This window comes from Citrus sinensis, chromosome 4 (genome assembly GCF_022201045.2).
Source record: "Citrus sinensis cultivar Valencia sweet orange chromosome 4, DVS_A1.0, whole genome shotgun sequence".
Lineage (NCBI taxonomy): Eukaryota > Viridiplantae > Streptophyta > Magnoliopsida > Sapindales > Rutaceae > Citrus > Citrus sinensis.
The window spans coordinates 27,935,052-27,958,145 of record NC_068559.1 but is presented as its reverse complement, the minus strand read 5'-3'; the positions used below and the strand labels follow the sequence as shown (position 1 = coordinate 27,958,145).

Sequence of the window (23,094 nt, the reverse complement as noted above, 5' to 3'; positions counted from 1 at the left end):
TTGATGAACTACAAAGATAATCAAAATGTTAACGTTATTTGTTGAGCTCCATTCGTGAACATTACTGACGGCATGTTTAAATCCTTCAGACGCTTGTGATTATACTGGAGACGCGATCCCATTGCTGGGCAAATCAGACCTTCTCAATCATCTAGCGCCAAGGCTCATCATCTCTCTTCTTTAATTTGTATATTGGCTCATTCTTGGTGCCGCTAGTTAACTTGCATATTGGCTCTCCAGAGCATTTAGTCATTCCAAGTAAATCAGCGATCTCCAAATATCAACATTGTCAAATATATATGTGCAGGTACAGTAATCACCACTCCAAAAAGAATACTGATGATCGAGAGCATCCCTAGCCCCTAGTCTCTTTCTTTCTGCTCCGCTTGTGAAAGTTGGTGGCATGGATGCATTTCAAGCATTTCCATTCTAGCTCATGGCAAAAGTTAGGTGTCATTTGAGTAGTGACTGCCACTGGGTAAGTGAGGAATGCTTGGTCAACATTCATATCCTAAATAGACAGCCCATGCCTCATCTTATATAGCTGAGGGTGAGGGGCCGGTAGGGGAAGGGGAAGAGTCATTCTAAAAAAAAGTGCTTCTCAGACTAGAAATATAGAATCATGCACTTTAGTTAATTTTATCAAAACTTGTACATCCATTTGCCATTCATTATCTGATAAGATGATTGATAATAGACTGTCGTAGCATTATGGGTTCGTAAGCAACAATTGATAAGTATGAATGTAAACAAATTTTTTTATTTTTTTTATTTTTAAATCATGAATGTCAATATGAAATCGCGTAACAAGCGTATATATATATTTTGGCAGGCCCCAGCTTCGCAAATAATCGTACTAAAAAAAGGTGTTATTGATTTTAGATGATGGCGACTGGGCCACTTGTGTTTTTGACAACAAACAAAATGATCCCATCTAATCTAATGTCCACCAACGCTTTGCCATCAGCTTTGTGTACCAATCCAACAGAGTTCTGTTTTACTTATACAGTAACTGGAAATATTTGAGATCTTTTTGACCCATGAATGCTCAACAGTAGAGCTTTGCCGGTTCGTTATCTTATAGATTCTATATTCCTACCAAGTAATTATTTTTACGTAATTCAGTAAAAGATACACGTAGTAAGAATTCAACAATCCAAGTAATTGAAAGTTTCTTCAAACACAAGTCATAGCAAAGAAAATGTGACCAATCAAGTCAAACACCCGCTGAATCAAAATATTTTCCAAGCTTTGTAAACATTATTATTAGGGAAAAGTACATAGAACCCTCTAATATTTGGGAAAAAGGACATAAAATTCTCTTACATTTCAAAAAATATATATACAACCCCCATTTTTGTTAGCAAATTTCATTTGTTTTAATAGTAAATTTGCTTTTAATTTAATAGTAAATTTCATTTGTTTTAATAGTAAATTCACTTTTTATTTATGATTACTACTATACCCCTATAATAAATAAATCAATATATTGATCTAAGACATGTCATCAATGACATGTATAATAAAATCTACAACCTTTTATTTAAAACTTAAAATTGAGATATAATTACCTTTTGTCCAAATTATTCACTCTAAATTATGAATATATCATTCTCAACCATAGGATGGTAAAAAATGATGAATAATAGATAAACTTAAAATCAAAGTTATTTTCTTTCAGAGCAAATTAGGCAAAATGAGATATTAAATAGGCTTATATTGGATGAAAGGCAAATTGGGCTAGTGGAAAGTAAAATTGGGGGCTCATTGTGTGAAGTCATATATATTGATTTATTTATTATAGGGATATAATAGTAATTGTAAATTAGAAATAAATTTACTATTTAAAAAAATAAAATTTACTAATAAAAAAGGGGTTATATGTATTTTTTGGAATGTTAAGAGGTTTATGTCCATTTTCCCAAACGTTGGGGTGCTCACTCTCATTTTCCCTTATTATTATTTTTGTTAATGAAACTATTATAAATCATATCATCAAAAACCTCAAAGATTATAAGTGAAATGACAAACCTTTCATCCTTACAAAAGAATCTAAACAACCCGAAGCGTTGAAGATCCAGTTTTGATGCATTACGCATAATTAATCTAACTTGGTAATTAATAGAAATAAATCAATCTTAACATTAAGTTGTAAGCCAAAGTATAGGCAATGGTTTCGCCAAAATTAATATCATTCAAATAACTTCCCTTATGAATGCCCAAAGTCATCACAAAAGATAAGTAAAAAATTCACAAAGGAAAATAAAAATACAAAAAACAAAAACCACAAGTCACCTCTAGAAAACTTGTATTCATAGAACCTATACAAAGACCACGGCATACATGACATGTACATTTATTTTGAAAAATTATCATATAAGTGGTGATTATATTAAATTCAACTACATATATCATATGTGCATCAATTAATTGTAATATATCAGAGATATTTTAGAATTTTTCCATTATTAAAGTTGAATCTCCAATACGGTGTATTCTCCCCATCCAGACACTAGTGAAACTTAAAAGAGTTTAAGAAGAAATTAAAAAAAAGAAACATAAAAAATAAGAATGAAAATGAAAAAAAAAAAATATGCTACCTTTCCGGTCAGAAGCAGTGGTTGAATTTTAGTGGTGAAGGATGAAAAAATGAAGAGTTTTGTTGGTTGACTTTGTGGGTTGAAGCAGCTGTAAACATTATTAGCATTAAATACCCTAGTTTTGTAAATGGAAACTTGTAAAGTGTAACTACTAAAAAAGAATATATAATTATGTCATGCCAGCAAATTTGTATTTATAATTATAAGGATTATTCATCCCATAGAAAGAAGTATACCAGAATTTAATTTTCTCTCATTTTCCAATTGACTATCCAACACATGAACACCTTAAGAAAATATTTGCATTTGACTTTGTCATCATAGCTTTGTAAGAAAACTAAAGCAAATTCAATAATCAACGCAAGAAGAATTTCTCTCTTAATTTCGTCTCGTGTCAAGGAGATCGAAGGCATTTTCTGTTGTCACAATTCACAATCACAAGTCCAAAAACAAATAGAACAGGCCTCACTTTGCGAAAACATGTAATCCAAAGTGTCATTTGATTGAAAAAAAAAAAAAAAAAAAAAAATTCCAAGCACTTGCGCTGTTGCGCAAACGCGACGCAAAATCTTAGAAGGTGGTGGTGGCATAGAAGGGGAAAAAAAATTTAAAAATAAAATAAAAATAAAATCGTTAGGTCTGATTTGATTTTACCTCCATAATTACCAGATCGATCTGAAAGCGGAGAGGGAGGGCGAAACCGTGTAACGAAAGCCCTCTCCCTCTAATTCTCTGTATTTAACTCATCGACGAATTAAATTTCTTGCATTTTTTTTTTTTTTTTTTTGTGGGTCTCAGAGGAAAAAGAAAAAGAAAAAACATATGATTCTCACGGCATTACCAGTAAGATTATTATTACTACTCCCAATCCTGCTCAGTCTTTGATGCGACGATCGCATGCGCGTACACGGATCAATTCCAACATGGATCCAATCAAGCTCCAAACCCGACCCCTTACGAGATCCACCAACCTCTTCTCTCGGAATCCAAAACCCACCAAATCGAATCCCTCCTCGTTCGCAATCCCCATCGCATTAACTGCCACCCTCATCACGCTTATCTCCTGCTATTACGTCTTCATCCACGCCGCTAAACCCTCGTTCCCGCCCAGTTCTGTCAAATACGGCGTCCTACTCGACGGGGGCAGCACCGGCACCAGAATCCACGTCTTCAGTTACGACACCGAGACCAATCACTTCGACTTTGATTTGGGCAGCATGAGGCTCAATCCGGGTCTCTCGTCCTATGCGGTTAATCCGACCAATGCGGGGGATTCTTTGAAGGATTTGCTGGATTTTGCCAAGAGGAAAGTCCCCCCCGCGTTTTGGGCCGACACTGAAATTAGGTTAATGGCCACTGCCGGCTTGAGGTTAGTGGATGTTGTGGTTCAGGATAAGATTTTGGATTCTTGTCGACGCGTGCTTAGAGTCTCTGGGTTTAGGTTCGCAGATGATTGGGCAACTGTGATTACGGGTATGTTCCGGACCTTTTGTAATTTGTTGATGATATATTTAGGTTATAATGTGGATGAGGAGGAATTTTGTTTGTACGCGGAATCCTAGCATATTAGAAATGTAAATATAAGCAGCAAGATTATAGCAGGTCTTCGTTATCAATAATGAAAAATCAGACTAGCGTGGTCGTGTTTTGTGTTCTTTTGAGTTTCTTACAATTCTAGAAGCTGAATGTGATTGATTTTACAAATGTATTAGGTTCTGATGAGGGTGTATATGCTTGGATTGTTGCCAACTATGCACTTGGTACGCTTGGAGGTGATCCTTCAGAAACTACTGGGATTATTGAACTTGGTGGTGCCTCTGTTCAGGTTCCTTTTCCCTCTTTCTCCTTTAGGAACTTTCTATAATTTGGAATGGACAACGTTCTTGCCAAATGATATCTGAATCGTTAGTTACAATAACTGGTGTGCTTTTGTTTCAGGTGACATTTGTTTCGGATGAGCCATTGCCTCGGGAGTTTTCACGTACTCTTAAATTTGGGAATGTCACTTACAATCTCTATAGCCACAGTTTTCTTCATTTTGGCCAGGTAACCATTTTCTATATTGCTTCTGTTTCTTTTGGAAGAATCATTTTCATTTTCTTCATTGTTATTAAGTGTTTCTGAGCGGTGAGCTTAGTTAAGTACGCTTTATTACCCTTTTTCATGGATCAACATATATGGTCCACAGGGGTTATTGTCTTTTATGATCTTTAAGTATGCTACTGATGGTAAGATATTGGTGGGTTGGCATGAAAATGGGTTGCGTAGAAGCCTTGACTGCCCCACTGATTAGGCTTAGATGTTTTTTACATTACCTCTTAGTTTGTGCTAGGGAACTGCCAGTTTTAGGCTTTCCACAGGCTTGTGAAAAAAAAAAAACTTATTGCATGATAACTCTTGTCTCTGTTGTAATTTCTAATTCAGCGGATGCTGTGAAATTTTCTTTTTCCCTCGGTGAATTGCAAAGAACCAATGTAAAACTGCATTTACTCAAGTTGAACAGATTTTAGTCTTTTGCTGCTTGAATGAACTTGTCTAGTGGGTGAGTAGGCAGATTTCGGTTAGATTTCTTGTTACCACTTCTCTAGCAGTTGTGAACAGTCATACAAATTCATAGTTTTCCTGCTAATATTTCAATTGTCTTTCTGAACTTGGCTATTTTTGGTTAGTAGTTTCTGTAACCTGTTTCATTTTGCAGAATGTTGCATTTGAGACATTGAGGGAATCACTTTCTTCAGGAGATTTTAACACAGGTAATTATAGAAGCCTTAGGATTCCGTGTATAGACTTTATAAATTCTAGAACTTGTAAACCATGCCTTAAACTCTGCATCTTAAATGACTTGGGCTGAACTTTATTTAAGTATCCTTCCGAGTCTTGTCTTTTATTAAGACTTAGAGACTTATTTCTGAATCAACCAACAACTCAAATTGGGAAAAGAAAAGGTTTAGATATATTGCTTATCTGCTTTCTTTGTTTAGTGGCTATTGCAATTATTAGGAGGTTGGCGTGATTATTGCAACCATAAGAGCTTAGCACCTCTTTTGCATTCTTCTTTGACCCCAAATGCTTGCTAGTGCATAAAATCTTTCTCTTGTTCTACTATCGAACTGAATTTATTTATTCTTTGATTTAGTTAGTATGGACATCTGCAATTTTTTTGTCTCTGGAAATATGATATTCATTGATCATTGTGTTAATGCAGCTGCAGAGTCACTGCAGAAGGGAACATATATAGATCCTTGTTCTCCTAAAGGGTACTTGCATCGTGTGGAGTCCTCACCAGGTTCTTTGGCTGCAAAGATCGATTTATCTACTCTTCAAGCAGGGGGTAACTTCTCAGAATGTAGATCTGCTGCATTAACACTATTACAAAAGGAAAAAGGTTAAAATTCTCTTAGAGCAATCGTATCATCAGTGCTCAGGTTCTTTTCAGCAGCAGTAATGATTGTCGTCTTTTCTTTTCACTGCAGAGAAATGCTCTTATAAAAGCTGCTATTTGGGTTCAACGTTCATGCCCAAGCTTCAGGGAAAATTTTTGGCCACAGAAAATTTCTTCCATACTTCAAAGGTATCCATCTCTCATTTTGATAGGTGAACATTTTTTAGCTTCTTTAGATTTCGGGTTTGAATTATCCTTATATGGAACCATTTGGAAGAAAGGATTGAGCTGCCATATGACAAATATTGTGCATATAGATGCACTTTTTGCATTATTTATTAACCCTTTTTGTCTATGCTGGTTTCTCCTTCTGCTTGCTTAGTTTTTTGGGTTGCACCAGAGGGCATTTCTTTCTCATCTCCTGATGGCTGGAGAACAATTCTGCGGAGAAGATTGGTCAAAGTTGAAAAAGAAACACCAGTCACTTGATGATGAAGATCTGCTGCGCTATTGTTTCTCATCAGCATATATTGTGGCCTTACTTCACGACAGTCTTGGAATTTCTTTGGATGATGAAAGGTATATCTTTTTTATTTACTTGTTTAGTGTAGCATCATGAACCACACATAATTAATTTCATAACATTTGATTTTAGTCCTAGACAAATCAAACTCTTGGTTTGGCCTAGAGAATCATTAACATGGCCCTAGCTTCATTTTTTTTCCTTTTTTCCTGGTCCGGTAAATTGGTGAAACCCAATTGACTTGAATTACATTTGAACAGGATAAGGTTTGCAAACCAGGTGGAAAATATCCCTCTTGATTGGGCATTGGGAGCTTTTATTTTGCAGAGCACGGCTGTCTTGGATGAACTGCATCCTAGCTGGATTTCTACCATAATCAGTGATGACTCGCCCACGCTTCTATCTCTAATTGCCCTTTCAATAATGTTGATGGTCATAGCATGGTCCATATCAAAGTGGAGGAAACCCCAGTTAAAGACAATTTATGATCTAGAAAAGGGGCGATATATAATTAGTCGTGTCAATAGGTGATAGCATTGTAGAGAAGAGATGAATCAATCGGATTGGTTTTGCAGATCAGGAGGGAGCTGAGAGCCACCCATGTAACAGTAATCCCTTAAAAATAACTTCTATGCTTCCCGAGTCTGCAGCAAAAATCACCCTCGTCAGCAGGGCTACCACTGTCTAAAAGTGAGATTGTATATTGTGGGGCTTCAGCACATATGGTGTAACATTTTTTATTTTTGTGGGAACTAGGGTAGAAAGTTTTAGATTCCCATATTGTAATTTAGTGGAAACATAAATACCAATTTATTGTACCACATGCTTTCTCGTTACGCTGATTGAACGCAGGGAGTCATACTTTGTGCGAGAGCTCAGATGATCTATCAATGACCCCTTTTTTTTTTTTTTTTTTTTTTAACGTTATGAGAATGATATTGCCGATTTCTTTTTGGCAAAACTTCCGTTACATTAGCTGTACGTTACCAGCTAAAAGATTTAAAATCCTTAGTAAAGTTTATAATTATAAAAAAGTCGATGAGTTTTAAAATTTTGTTTTAAACCCCAAGATGCCTGTAAAAATCTTTGAAATTTCCCAGGAGGGATATTAGCCACCCTTTAGTCAACGTCAATGGCAAATCCCAAAATTCTATCCACATTTTCCCTTATCACGTTTTTGGTTGCATCTCTTCATCTTCTTTTATAAGGTTTTTGCTTGGTTTTCATCTGGCAAAGAAGATTTGATTTTGATTGCATTTGGTCTCATCAAACCAACTTATGACTATTAGAGATATTAAATAGATTTTTATAAATCTCAAAAGAAAGGCAAAGAGAGCAAACCTTGAATAAAATGACGCATTTTGTAAATTACAAAATGTTAAAAACTACATCATCATCAAGTTCTAGTAACTTTGCTATTTGCTTGGAAATTTTTATAGATGATGAAATTTGTTGAACTGCTCCGGTATAAAAACTACATCATCTTTCATTTAAATTGCATTGATGGTTGGTTGGAGATCAATCTAATTGCCCTCTTTATCGTAACTGTATCTTCGAACTTCAATTTTCTTTAAAAAAAATTTATTTATATTTATACCAAATTTAGTACTAAGTTTCTCAACAATTTTTTTTCTATTTTATCTAATTGAATCTCTAACTTGTTTAATCTTACATCTATTGAGTTTTTATTCGTTATATTAATGATCTCTTACTTTAATTTATCTTGATCTTAAACGTTGAATTATTTCATTAATTGTTTAACCTTATAAAATTCTTTGCTCATTTGATCTCATAACTTTTCAATTTGTTTTATATTTTCTTCATTGAAATTATTAATCTCTAACATTTTGTTTGCACTTTCTATATAATTTATAGATAAATTTGGGTTTCTTAATTAATTTAATAAATACATCTAAATTCAATTTAATTGATTATTTGCTCACATATTTGAATCATTGATCCAATCGAAAAGTTGAAATCTTCCATCTGAAAATCCTTTTTGCCCATAGCTAGAATGTGGTAGCTTATTGGTTTTTATATTTTGTGAAATTATTAGAAATTTGGGTAATTTATTCAGTGTACCATTTTTCTAATAATTCATAGAATATTTATGATATATAATATCTCTTATAATTTAGGATGCTACATTTAGATTACAAAATCTATGTGAAAGCATTTATGGTATGTGTGTGTGTGTGTGTGTAGAAAAAAAATCTAATTTATATCTTAAGAGAGACAAGATTTTATAAATACATGTGCAAATATATATTCAGAATTTGTGCATATATTATGAACATGATAATCATTTAGATCCTTATAAAAATATAGTAAAAACTTTTTAAAAAAATTTAAAAATAAATATAGAAGACTATACAATTATACAAAATCAATGAGGAATTATTTGAAAAAATAAATAAATATGTGATTAAAATAAAATTTTCTTTAAATTACTATTGCACCGGTACCTCGTTTTACGTTAAAATTACTTTCATCCATTAAATTTAAAAAATATAAAAATCAATAATCCATATCTATTGACTATTTATTACAATATTTGTAAGATAAGCTTTGCCTTTGTTTTGTATGTGCAAGGTTCTTTTAGTTTCACAGGAAAGCACCATTACTTTTCAAATTAATATCTTGTGTGATGTGAACTTATTATTGACTTATTGACAGATGTATAAACTGGTAGCAGATAAAGAAGAAGGAAAAAAGTCAAATTACTGTTTGTTTCTAATTGAATCACATGAAGTAATGAAAAAAACGAGGGGAGAAGAAGAGAGTATTGTAAGCGAAATCACATCCATAGAAAGATCGTTGTTCAATCATGTTCATTTATATTTCTTCGAGATACGTTAAATATAGTAGCAGAAATGCCATGAACAGGATCTATCTATAGAGATTTTCTGAGGTACAATGTGCCACCTGCATCGCCAATTCTTCAACTGTAGACTATTGGTAAAAGAAAATCATCCCAATAAAGAGATCGCTGTTCATGGCAATTCGTCCATTTTCTTACTTGGCCTCTGTAAAAATGGATGAATCGCCATGGACACGACCCATTTACAGCAATTTAATAAACAAACCACACACCACTGTCCTTCAGATTTCAACATGAGCACATTTCATTTGACACTGACCATATTTATAGGCCCGTTGCACTGCTTCAACAATTTTCGGGAGTCTCATTTTGAATAAATATAATTAATTTCTGAATATTCGGGAGGAAATTTAAAGATGCTTTTGATCTTATCTCTTTTCATGCTCACGGATTTTAATTTTACTATCTTCCCGAATTTGCCGGTTATGGGCTGACTGCTGCCTTGGAATATGAGGAAAAACCAGTGGTGCAAATCTTGGTTTTAGTCTTCTAGATATGGGCATTGAATGTTACCATGTATGGTTTTCTTACAATTACACAAACAAAATCAGTTTCGGACGTTCAAAATTGACCATTTGCCTCCATCTTGTGTTTGCCCTGGCAACATATATTATAACCTTAACGACGTTTCAACTCCTTTCTCACTCATGTAAATGAGGTTCAGACCTTACACATTCGCCATGTTAGATTCTACCAACTCAACAAGTTGGTACTCACTACCTAAGTAACATGTTCATCACCAATATTGCGTACAAATTTAATTAATAAATAAATATGTGATGTGCTCTCGTTTCTTTGTTTATGATTATCCACTTTATATCTCTAATGCAGTTGTCTATTTAGAGAAATTCTAAAATACATTAGAGATAGTACAATCAATTAATATATATATATATATATATATGATATATGTAGTTGAATTTTATATAATCATCAATTGCTTGAAATAAATGCACACAATGTCATACCATCGTTTACTTGTTGTATAACTGACATAGTACTTCAAAAGTATTATAAAATTCTTTATCTATTTGAGTCATGATAATAATTAAAATAATAATTAACGCACTCATTTTTTGATTTTTTGAGGATCCAGTCTTGTCGGATCATCAAAATTAATTACAAATAATAATAAAATATCATCATTTTGTATTTATGAGAATCCACAATAACATGGGAATCTCATCGTGTCACTATAATTTTTTTTTTTTAAAAAATATCTTATTTATACATTTATGAGGATGTATTACAACACGTTATTCTTGTCGGATCCTTATAATAAATTTCAAAAAAATAAATTGAAGTACCTTTATTTTTCTATTTATGAGGATCTATTGTAGGATACTATTTTTTTTTTTTTAATATCAGATATGTACAATCAAATCCTAACATAGTACAAAACTACAAATGTTCAATCAAAGTCCCGCAAACAAAATTTAATGTGTAGAATTGAAGCCATTAATACCAGTATAAGAAATCAAAAAAATACTCTTATAACTAGTAAGGAGCCCTCTATCTTAAGAGTTAAGATGAAGAGGTGTTGACCAACCAATTGAATATTGGATTATTGGATAGGATATAAAATGTTTAGATTAGCATAATGAATAAAAAATTAAATTCTTTTATTGGCCAAAATCTAACAGCAAATTCACTAGAAGACAAATTTCAGATACGCAATGGCATAGATTTGGCCATTAAATGAATTCTACCCAACAAGCCTTAGATTGTGTTGCTAGTTTTCGTCATTGACAGCCGTTAGTTCTGATGAAATTGAACCAAAATTAGAACATTAGTAAGCCTTCTAGGGATCTCCCAGTTGTTTAGATTATTAGACTGAACAACATAAAAAGGCCAAACTTGCTGTAGCCGACCTTTATGATTAGGAAAATGACATTTTTATGATTGCAATTTGCCAGGGAGAACCGCCCCTGGATAGAATAATGTTAATGCCTCAAAATTTATAGCTGCAATCTGCAAAATGGGTCAAAGATTCTAGAATGTATGATTACAAAATGAGTTTTTGGAAGTTGGTACGCTGAACCAACTAAGTGAATTCTGATATTTGAATCTATCAAATATCTAAAAAAATCTACGAAGTGTAAATCTGATAGGAATGTTTTACTCTGAAATTTTAAAGTGTGGAAAAACTTTAAAACCGCAGGCTTAAAACTGTAAACCTTTAAAACCTTGTGATTTTAAATTTTTTTCAGATTTTTCCGCACTTTAAAATTCATGATCAGAAAACTACTAATATATCTGATATGCATAAGTGTGTATTATTTGGGAGAGTAAATGAACCAAACTAAAGATAAATAAATATTTTATCATAATATTTTTTTAAAACATTATAGGTGTACTACAACTAAAATTAAAATACTTATAAAAAAACAACTAAAATTAAAATATAAATGTACAATTAGTATTCAATATATAACACGACATACTAAAACTCAAGGTAAAAATTAAAATCTAAAAATAAAAATAAACTTCAATAACCACTGGAATGATTAATTTGTAAAAATATTTTTTTCCCTAATACTTTACGGACATAAAGCGATGATAGAAATTAGAGGGATTCGATTTAAATTTAAGTGCAAATAGTGATAAAGGTGCAAGAGGGAGGGAAAAAACATATATTTTATTATCGAAAAGAACAGTTAATTTACTAAAAGTTAAAAAAAAAAGGCTACATCGATGATAATCGATCGATTTGTTCAAAAGTTCGGTGCCAACTCAAACCCATTTCTTGTTGGTGGGCCCCAACATGAACTGCTCATTTACGCGGCAACTAACGACGAATCTCACTAACTGAAAAAAAAAAAAAGAACAATAACATTAAGGTCCGCAGATGTTTAGAGAAATTACAAATAGAAACATATTTTTACATTATTTTCTTGAAGACGCCTGCCGTGTTTCCATTGGATTATGTTAAAAATCCATTCACGCAATTGATGATTCAATTGTTGCACTCCCAAAACTCTTGAAATAACTAGAGTTATATGACAGTTTTTAAATAGAGAGATATTCATTAATATGAGATAACAATATATAGGTTATTTTCCCTGTAAAATAATAAGATAAATTAACAATAACAATGACGGTTTTTAGTAAGTATTAGATAAATTTCTTACCTTGTAAAATAATTGGAGATATTCATCCTATAATCTAATGCTTAGTGAATTAACAACAAATAGGTTATTTTCTTTTTATTACTCAAGTTATTGTGAAATAACAAATACGTACCACAAGTATTATACTGTAGCATTTTACCACTGAAAAAATTATAAAATCTTACATTTTATTATTTTTATTAATTGACAAATAAAATATCAATTTTACCCTTACTTTATGGAAAAATTATTTGGTATAATGATTAATATTTAATTATCTTTTAATTATTAATTAAAATTAAAAATCATAAATTTGTATGTTATCGATTGAATATAAACTTTATTATTTAGTCTTTGAAATGTATGTATTTATATGCATGCATGCGTGTGTTTGCATATATGTCTATTTGTTAATTATCCTTGTTTGTTAATTTTTATCGATAATTAATAATTTAGATTAAATTGATATTTAATTGAATAAAAAATTATTGTAATAAAAAAATTTTAGGTTACATTTTTATGTAAATATAAACTTTTATTTTGTATTTTGGGATGCATTACTGAAAATTATTAGGTTTAATTAAATTTTATGTGTTTTTTTTCATAAAATAAGGGTATTTTTTTTTATAAGTCTGCTAATGGTTCTAATAGAAAGATAGTAAAATATAATATTTTGTAACTCTTTAGTATTAAAATATTATGGTGTGATACTTGTTGCACCTAATTGTCATTCCTAATTGTCATTTCACAATAATTTAAGTAGTAAAAGAAAAATTACCTTATATAAATATATTATATTAGCAACACTATCATATATAATTTCCTCATTACCCATATAGTTTGAATCTTTGGAATTTTTTTTTGTATATTCATAGTTGATGCAGTGTGTGATATTTGAATCATATACTGATTGTTTAAGAAGGATGGAAACCTTCTAACAGACTAGCTTAGGCCTAAGTTGATTTAGTTATACTAAAAGTTTGATCTTGGCTTGGACTTCCAATCATCTAAACATACTTGAATTTGAAAATTCAACCAAATATATGTAAATTTAACAATACTTTCAAGTCTATATGCAATGAATATTTACAAATCGAATTCTTTAAATGTCAATCCAACATCAAATGTTAATTTAAAGATATATTATTATGCATAATACGCTCACTTTGTTTATTGTCTATGATAGACTTAAGAGTAGAGAACTTGAGATACGAGTTGAAAAATACTAAGTACACTGCTAACAAATCCTTGTGATTTCATTAATGATATTTAACAGAACGGATCCCTCATAACAAAAATAAAATACATTATCGTTAGTTATGATTTATTAAAAGTTATGGACATAAACGTTATTACCCTAAAACCCATTGTCTTGGAAGAAGGCCCATCGAGACCAGAGAGTTGACGCTCGACAGCGATCGCATGCGCAATGACGAGGGTGGAGAAGTTTTCCCATAATTAATTAATTTAAAAATAAATGAATATACCAATTATATAGGTTAGGCGACAACCCCCAGGTCATTCACTCGTTGTTTGATCGAAACCGCGTTTCAATCGAACGGAACAAAAGTAAAAAGGATTTGGATAAATTTTAATTTGCTGGCTCCTAAAATTTCTGCTCAAACGAACGAACCTCCGTAATTTTTGCCATTGTCAATGTAAGAATTCATTTAAAAGATTCTAATTTTCAATCATTTAAGTCCTTAGCATTTCCCGTCTCTCATTTTCCTTCTCTGCGGAACCGCCGATCCTCCGCTGCCGCAAGCGGCGCTGGTCGGTCGTTTCTCGGTTACTCGCTTCCCCCTCCCCGCTTTCGTTAATTCCGGCAACGTTGATCAGATTGTTGTTTCTTGTTAACGTTTTGCGTTTGGGTTTTTCTTTTATTTTTGTTTTTTTTTAAATTTTTTTTAAAGTTTCAGTTCTGTTAATTTTTTGTATAGAGGCTTTTTAATAAGAAGAGGGGGAGAGAGAGAGAGAGGATGAGTGATCACGTGGTATTGTACGTTGACCGGCTGATAAGGCCAGAGAGCGTGCAAGAGGAGGGTGATGGGGCGGCGCGTGAGACGAGTGGTGGTGTGTTGGAGGATGAAGCGGGACCGTCGTGTTCGGCGGGAAATGACGTGGACGATGAGAAAGTTGGCGAGGATGAACCGTTGCTTCAAGTGGGTGAATGTCGCATTTGCCAAGAGGAGGATTCTATCAATAATTTGGAGACTCCTTGTGCTTGTAGTGGCAGTCTCAAGGTATTGTCATTGGTATATCATATCTGTGTTTGAGTTCTTGCTTTACATTCGATCTTTCTATTTCTTTGTCGATGATGTTCTATGCTTTCTTCCGAACCGCTGGCTTGTTTTCTTTTGTCTTTTGGATGGAATGGAATTAGTCGAACTGCGCAATCGATAGATTGGTGCTATTAGGCCTGTGATTTATTATTTGTTCTAGTGAAATTCATTGTCAATTGTTTGATTTGTTATTATTGATAATGTTTGCATCATAAACAATCCTGTTTCTCGGCTTCCTGCTGTTCTGCATACACACTGGACTTTTATTGAAGCTAACATTTAGGTTCCATGATTCCCAAGTAATTTTCCTTTCCGTTTCTCGTTCTTTTTTAACATTCAGACTCTTATTCTTTTATATGCTTCCTATATATATTTACTGGTTGTACATTTTACCCAGTATGCTCATCGAAAGTGTGTTCAGCATTGGTGCAATGAGAAAGGAGACATTACTTGTGAGATTTGTCATCAGGTATGCTCATGGGTTTCAGTTTTCATTGTTCCAACTTTGTATCCTATATTCCTATGTCTCATATGCACTTTCGACGTTGTTTTATATTACTTTGACTATGGGAATATTTATCATCTTCTTCTTATCTTCTTTCTAATTTACATTGCACTGGCAGCTAAATACCATTTGAATACTTGGTTTGATACATGCCATAATATAAGGATGCGATGCAATGCAGCATTGAGTTGACTTTAACATCTCTTCTATGTCCTAGTACTTCTCTGAATGGACTCTAGTTGTACTAGTCTAGCTAATCAATTAAGTACCCTTCCCATTGCTCTTATGTACTTCTCCTCATGAAATCTTAAGAAGTGGATTTTACCCATCTTTTTTTTCTGATTATGGTTTAAATTAAACCAGATGTCAATATATACTCATATTGCTGTAGTTTATTCTCTGTTGGAGTTTTGAAATTATTTATAAAGAAACTTGATCATGAAATTTGGCATTTTTTATGCATGTGTAGCAATACAAACCAAATTATACTGCACCACCTCCACCTCGTTTGGAAGAAACTGCCATTGAAATTGGGTAAGGAAAGTTTTCTTTGTTTATTGTGTTTTTTCTATTGCCAGTAGTTGTTGTTACTTGTTGAACATTGTGTTGATATATGCATTATTGATTATCAAATTTGATATACCTGAGAAAAGTTGATATAGATTAATAAGAGTTGATAATCTGGATAATCTACTTGAAATTGGCATTATCACAGTGTTGTAACAATTTCTTTTGGTTAATTTGCTCGTGTTTTCAGTGGAGGCTGGACAATCTCTGGTACTCCTTTGGACTTGCGTGATCCTCGTCTCTTGGCCATTGCTGAGGCAGAACGTCAATTTCTGGAAGCTGAGTATGATGAGTATGATGCTTCAAATGCCAGTGGATCTGCATTTTGCCGTTCAGCTGCTCTGATTGTAATGTCTTGACTCATTAACCTTCTACACCTCTATGTCCACAAGTGCAAAACCACATTCCATATACATAGTAAAATGTGTAGTGTTTTGGTTTCTTAAAAATGCATAGTTTTCAGGTATCTCAAGTGCTGAGAATATAAGCCCTGTATGAAGATAGTTTTTCATGGAATTTTCTCTTTTGTAAATAGAAGAAAAGTTGCATGATTGCAATGATGGGATGAACCTTTGGCTACTAGGTGTATGGTTAATTCAATTGTAATTTTCCCTTCTAACAAAAAGATAAATAAATTCCCATCATTCAGACGACAGAAAATGAAATCTGATTATAAGCTTCATCAATTTGCTTGACAGTTAATGGCTCTTTTGCTCTTGCGGCATGCATTGGCCATCCCAGATGCTGATGGAGAAGATGACGTGTCTACTTTTTTCTCTGTAAGAAGAATTTGGCTTTCATTTCACCCTATAGCATCACTATGCTATTCTGTAGTATTTAATCTTACGGTTAAACCAAGCTCATCATCTTGTTGATTCTCTGCAGCTTTTCTTGCTTCGAGCTGCCGGATTTCTTCTTCCCTGCTACATCATGGCTTGGGCCATTAATATTTTGCAGCGTCGAAGACAAAGACAGGTTATTTTCTTATTGTTCTTGCCTCTTCACTGGTTTCTTCTCAACATTGGCTTTTCTGGTGAAATTCATTTTCTTTTTCTGATAAATAAACATCTTTTAAGAACATTACATTCTAACATTTCTTTTGGGTGTACATCAAAGAACTTTAAGCTACCACTAACAAGTAACAAGTTGGGGGAGAAAATGCAAACATTACATTATAGAGTTTGTTTTGTGATCCATTAGGGGATGTTTGCTGAAGTTAGTACCATAATTTGGTGTAACAGGAGGCTGCTGCATTGGCCGCAACACAAGTTGCATTTGTGCTACAATCTGGACAACGAAGGGGTCTGCAGTTTACCATAGCATCGGGATCTAACCTTACCGCAACTCAGCCTCAGGAACCTGTTTGAGAAGCCTGCATATTCACATTGTTTCATTGATTCTGTCTTAAACAGATACGGGGTAAGTGACCGAGCTAACAAAAGGATTATTTAAAAGAAATCTGCTACCAAATAACAGGAGTTGAGCAAGGTTACATTTGTATTAAAATTTATATTAGTGACCTATCAAAGAAACCAAATGATGCACTTCAGCTTTTGAGACATTTTGTTTCATTTGTTTTATCCATGTGAAAATGAAGTTCTCTATGCTTAATATCAGTCGTTCAGTAAAGAGGGTTAAAATCTAAACTCAGTTGCCTTGTTAAATTCTATATTTGTAGTCGGCCGTACATGTAAATAAGTGATGTGATTGACGATTTTTTCATGTTGATATCAGGTTCATGTTTTAGCTTCAGTAATCTGAAAGCTTTCAGGTTGTTTGCCTCCTGTCGAATTACATTGAATTGTAATGCTGGGTTCTTTAGTAAATGTAGCTTTGAATTCGTAATTTGTTTGACAAAATAGAAGTCTCGTCATAATCCCATTTCTCTTTGATTTTAGATCGATTTTAGTGAATTGAAAATTGATACCACCCGACCAACTTTAGTCATCTGCTTATAGAAACATTTGTTCTGATCCTTGAATGTGTGAAGAAGAGCCGTTTCCATAATTTTTCAACTAGACAAGATTTAGCAGTCATTTCTTCCTCAGAATTTTTTAAAAAATAATAATAATTTGTTGGAGGATGCTTTGCAGCGTGAAGATCATTTGCATATTAAATGGCAAAGCATATATTCTCATTCTCACATAGTTACGTTGTGATCTACAAGACAAGAACAATCTTAAAGTAGAACAAGGTAAGCATCTTCCTTTAACGTAAGTTTGGTAACATTCTGATTGCAGCTCTCACTTTTGTCTTCCCTTTGGAGCATTAACAATTTTAAGAGGGACCCTCTGCAAATCAAATGTTATTATTTTGACCAAGAAAGTATAAAAACAAACGTCAATTAGTCATCCTAAATTCTTTTTTATTATGGCCCAAAAAAAATTAAAAAAAAAAAGCAGCTTGTGCCGAAGAATAAAACTTTCCAAGCCGCCTAGATGCAGAGGTTTTTCCCATACCCTAAAATGCAGTATGCAATCTCGACAGATGATGTTATTTTCACAATTTACTTTTAAGCCAACCAAAATATGGGTTTTATGGAAATGAAATCTACAATTTAAATAAATAAATAAATAAAACAGAGAATAGTTTCAAAAACAGGTATACGAAATTACGAACTGTGAAAATTACAAACTCAGATTGCTTTATCTTCTTTAACTTGCTTTGTGACTCTTAAAACTTCTGAGGCCGCAGATTTAAATGAAAGTACCAAAAAGTCACAACTTTAAGACCAACCTCGAGAATCGACAAAGCCATAAAATACAATTTGCTACATTTTCTGTTTTTGTTATTGTCTTGCTTCTGTGCTCATAATGATAAAGAACGAGGGTGGGTACTGGGTATGGTATGGCCCAATTAAGATTCTAATGGTAACTTTGACAGAGGAGCAGGCGTATCTAATCAAGTACAGTTAATTTAACCTTAAAATAGTACGAACCGTACCAATCTAAGCAACCATCCCCTACCAGGTCCCACGTTATATTCACCTGTCTCAACATTTTAGAGGCTTCGAGCAGTAAGCTGGTACGGCAATGGAGGACTGGAAGCAAGAATGAAATAATTGAGATATGATGGAAAGATACTTCATTATGATTCTTTAGAATATATATGATCCGGTGTTAAGGATGAATACAGATTTAATTATGTAGCGGCAATAAATTCGACAACATCAAAAAATTGAACTATCTAAATTTCTATGTATGAGGTTTAGTTCTTTGGAGTCATGCCCACAAAAAAGTACCTACGTAAATGCGTATGCATCTGCATAACATGAATACATGCGCACATCCAACTTGTATTTAAGAAGAAAATATAATATGTATAAAAGAAAATCAAGGCATGAAACCAAAGCTGGAATTTAACAAATAGAAAGCAGCAACACAAGTAACACTAATACTTCAAATGGAGGATAAAAAGCAGAGAATTGCATATTTTAAATGTTCAATCTAAAGGTTCTACTACTTGGGGTGTGACCAGTCATCATGTACCTTCACCCAAAGGCACCATCAAATGCCATCATCTAGTATTTGGGGGGGGGGAAAAAAGTGAGAATATATGCTTTAGAATGTTCCTAGTTGCATGTGATGTTACCATATTATATATTAACAACAGTAAAATAAAGAGAGGGAAATAAAGGAAAAGATGAACTTCAATAAATGAGAAAAATAAAAATTACAAACGAGAAGAGAAAGTGGGCCATCTCTGAATCATTGAACAGGGATTAAGAGTTTGGCAATCCAAAGAAGAGCAGAGTAAAGCATAAAGAAACACATTTAGCACAAGAAACCAAGAGCTGTTAGTTTAGTTGCATAGGGAAGAGAGCTTAGAATTCTAAAGTGGAGAGATCTTAGAATGGCATAAAGCAAGTGTTTGTTTCTTTTGGGGGCTGCTGATCTATTACTTAGTCTTTTCCTTCCCAAATTGATTCTTTATATGACTTGCTTGCCACTGTAGCAATCTAGTTGTTATCAAGTGGTCCTAGTCCATGGCTTTTGACTGCCTCATCACTACCATTCAAAAGAAACAAAAACTTCCTTTTCTTAATAACAAAGAAACGAAAATTTACTAGAATACCCAGAAGAGAAACTTTCATTTCATATTACCATGTGGGCAAAATTTGCATCTGAATACATCAATCCTGCAGTGAACGAAGCTCAAGATGTATAGACCTTAGGGAAAATAAAATAATCTTAAAACAAGCTTTAATCAAGCTGAGTATGACAATTAACTAACAAAGAATGTGACAGTCCCTAATGCTTAACCAGGTAAGCATGGTCAGGTGACGTGGCAAAATGGTTATGAATTCAAGAGACTGAGATGGCCATGTTTTGGTAGACAAAAGCCGGGCAAATGATAGAGATGTAGGGAAACAAATGAAAAAAGATACTTGGCTTCTCAATGGTATTGTTCCAACCCCTTTATTTATTCTGGTCAGATTCTTCCACAACAGCCTTAATTTGCATAGATTGCAGTCTTATGATTTGGGTGAATCTAAATATCTCTGAGTGACCTGGGGCCCTCCCTGCTTTATGCTTTAAAGCCCCTACAATCCAATAAGAGATAAATAACGGCCTTACGGGTTACATCTACAGGAATATAACATAAGGATAGAAAGAATACAATCTCCATCAACTTGCTTATTCTCATATTACTCTAAACAAAAAGAAGATACTTCTATTCTTCTTGTTTGTCCACGTTTAGAGACAATAATGGTGTTTTTTGCTCGAAGAGTGCTCATCCTTCTTATCTGTATGGGGTTGTTATTATCAGTTCAACCCGATAAAGTTTCTGGCTTGCGAAGTATAGACCTCGTCCTCAGACAGAACCAACATAATCAAGGCATGGTGCCACAAAATCAACGTATCCTCAAGGAAACCACCATGGTGGGAATGAATGCAGAGAAGAAATCAACAAAAATACACAACAAGTTTGACCCAAATCAATCAAGCAAAAGAAGAGTGCGAAGAGGGTCAGATCCTATCCACAACAGATCATGATACGTTCAAGTTGGTTGCTCAACCAAAGAGATAAGCAGCAATTTAGCATTTAAAGAAACAGTTTCTAGCAACTCAGAGGAAACTAGAAGTTGGTGAGTTGTATCTGTTTTATCAAAGAACTTTTATGAGGTTGGCTTGATTGGTTTTACCTATCTTGTTTTAGAGTTTTTGTTATAAAGAAATTTGTATAGTGAAGCTATTAGAGATGGTCTTTGAATCCATTCAGTAAACCAGCGCCATTTCTAATATCCGAGATAAGGTCATAATCAAAAGACATAGAGAGCAGTGTAGATGATGGCGCGGGGCTTTACTAAGAAACATCTACATTTTTTTCTCTTTTTTTATTTTTTTCAACATATATTTTAAATTTTCTTCATTTTTATTTTTTTTAATTACATATCTCTGCATTAGTACTAAAGCTTCTAACAGATGATAGTAAAATTCTTTTGTATTGCTACCACTCTTACAAATGTTACTTCAATGTAACAAGCCTCTTTTATTATACTTATGTTGTTTCAAATTTCAAACAAAGATCTTAAGCTCTCCCCTGAACTAACAAAACCACAACAACAGACACATACACAACCTCTAAAGTTCACCCTTACTTATTTACTCAATATGAGCACACACAAAGACTGCAAGATAAATGACTCCTTTTCCTTACTCCACTTCTGAAAGGAAAACTCTGCTATTTTATAACTACTTCTGAGATATAAATTGGATAGGGACAGAGCAGCTTTTATCTTTCAACAAAATTAGCTTGTATCTGTGCCACAGAGATCAAAATTATGATTTAAGATGGAATGAACTCATAGTTAAGGGAGACAAAAAAATCCATCATATGCTGTTTTTCACGAGTCATGACCTGATTTTACATGCCAACACAAATTTTGAAGACGATTACGTGGAAAATATTCAATGTGAGGTGACCATATTGAATCATCCCAACTGAAATAGCTGCTTAGCATGGACGATTGCGTGAATTCTAGAAGAATCATCATTATCTTTCCCACTTTTAGGAATTTGTCAACATAGTCGTCATAGTTTGAATCCCGAGTCAAGGTTATAGTACAAAGATACCAAACTCTAACTAGCCCAAGATCTCCTCAGAAAGAAGTTGATTCTAATATGCATAACTTAGTTGATCTTAATGCGCCATTGCGACAAAAAGCCTAGGAAAAGAAAACACCCTTTTCCATCTAAGGCAAAACAGAACAAAATCGCTGATGAATGTGGATTCATTGCTTCAATAAAGTGCCAACAAGCAGATGATAAAATGACTGCGGATGACTGTTAGAAGTAAAATAAAGATAACATCTTTAGCAAATTAAATATTAAGTTTTCACCCCATGCATATTCACAGAAAGAAAGATCTTGGGATTGAGGAATGGATGCGAGTGATTATTGTAAAAGAATGGAAACCATGATCCAACAAAAAAGTCTCCCTCTAATCATGCTATGTGCCAAGGTGACATATACCAATCACTGCGAAACAAGACCACTATTTCATTTTAATAATCTCCAAGATCACCAGAGTCCCATCTCTGTCCATCAGGCTTCTCCAATTCATTGAAGTTGGAACAAATGAACAATCTGACCTAACCGTTAAAATTTTTATTGTATTGTTTTACTTCACTAGTAAGTAATCCAACACCTTATCTAGCCATCCATCCAATCAAATTAGAAAGTAAGCTACGACTTAGAAACCCCGAATTAGACAATCAGTAAATTGCGCTAATATTGATCATTAACATGTAGAAATAAATTCGATTATCTATAAGCATATGTTAAAAAAAAATCAGCAGCCAGCAAGGACAAGGAAAAATAAATAAATAAACAGTCAATTGATAAAAGAGGCTGCTTTCCTCCTCAATTCCTCTCGAATGAACCATTTATGAAATGAAAAGCTTATGGCGCCAAATTATGTGAAAGCAGAGAGCTTTGTATTTTTTTTTTTTTTTTTTTTTGAATACCTGACTGTCCGGGAAACAACGGTAAAGATCAAACTTTGGGCATCGACGGCCGCGATCCATCTGCAGAGAGATAATGACCGTTCGATTAAGGTCAAGTAATAGATTAACGGCAAGCTTCTACCTTCTGCGTGTGTGAACGAATGAGAATCCAAAAATCGTTTACAATAAAATTTAGAAAATTTTTTACACTCATTTCCTAAACGACGCCGTTGAATTTTCCCTTCCTTTTTTTTGGATTTTTTTTTTTTCTGTAGAACTCGGGCTTAGGTTTACA

General features: G+C 33.4%; 2 protein-coding genes and 1 long non-coding RNA gene across 3 annotated transcripts; 2 read left to right on the top strand and 1 right to left on the bottom strand.

The window, feature by feature from the left end:
• Positions 1 to 2,837: 2,837 nt before the first annotated feature.
• LOC102616215 (probable apyrase 6) lies at positions 2,838 to 7,326 on the top strand. Its single transcript, XM_006483090.3, has 8 exons — positions 2,838 to 4,073; positions 4,313 to 4,425; positions 4,539 to 4,646; positions 5,299 to 5,353; positions 5,806 to 5,985; positions 6,074 to 6,171; positions 6,365 to 6,561; positions 6,766 to 7,326. Exons 1-8 carry the CDS (start codon positions 3,485 to 3,487, stop codon positions 7,034 to 7,036), a joined length of 1,611 nt encoding a protein of 536 aa, XP_006483153.1. The 5' UTR covers positions 2,838 to 3,484; the 3' UTR covers positions 7,037 to 7,326.
• A 6,662-nt stretch (positions 7,327 to 13,988) lies between these two features.
• On the top strand, positions 13,989 to 17,602 carry LOC102616509 (hypothetical protein). The gene is made up of 8 exons (XM_006483091.4): positions 13,989 to 14,154; positions 14,437 to 14,739; positions 15,176 to 15,247; positions 15,753 to 15,817; positions 16,041 to 16,197; positions 16,549 to 16,629; positions 16,736 to 16,825; positions 17,092 to 17,602. Exons 2-8 carry the CDS (start codon positions 14,476 to 14,478, stop codon positions 17,215 to 17,217), a joined length of 855 nt encoding a protein of 284 aa, XP_006483154.1. The 5' UTR covers positions 13,989 to 14,154; positions 14,437 to 14,475; the 3' UTR covers positions 17,218 to 17,602.
• A 319-nt stretch (positions 17,603 to 17,921) lies between these two features.
• LOC102616807 (uncharacterized) lies at positions 17,922 to 23,094 on the bottom strand. The gene is made up of 3 exons (XR_371129.4): positions 22,821 to 23,094; positions 18,794 to 18,890; positions 17,922 to 18,141 (listed from the first exon to the last, which is right to left on the bottom strand). It is a non-coding gene; the product is annotated as an uncharacterized LOC102616807 (long non-coding RNA).

What these genes read in the sequence shown, in the direction of transcription:
- LOC102616215 (XM_006483090.3), top strand. Translation starts at nt 3,485, where the DNA reads ATGCGACGATCGCATGCGCGTACACGGATCAATTCCAACATGGATCCA. An exon ending in TTGGGCAACTGTGATTACGG is followed by an intron (nt 4,074 to 4,312) that starts GTATGTTCCGGA and finishes CAAATGTATTAG; the next exon opens with GTTCTGATGAGGGTGTATAT. An exon ending in TTCAGGAGATTTTAACACAG is followed by an intron (nt 5,354 to 5,805) that starts GTAATTATAGAA and finishes GTGTTAATGCAG; the next exon opens with CTGCAGAGTCACTGCAGAAG.
- LOC102616509 (XM_006483091.4), top strand. Translation starts at nt 14,476, where the DNA reads ATGAGTGATCACGTGGTATTGTACGTTGACCGGCTGATAAGGCCAGAG. An exon ending in CTTGTAGTGGCAGTCTCAAG is followed by an intron (nt 14,740 to 15,175) that starts GTATTGTCATTG and finishes CATTTTACCCAG; the next exon opens with TATGCTCATCGAAAGTGTGT. An exon ending in GAAACTGCCATTGAAATTGG is followed by an intron (nt 15,818 to 16,040) that starts GTAAGGAAAGTT and finishes TCGTGTTTTCAG; the next exon opens with TGGAGGCTGGACAATCTCTG.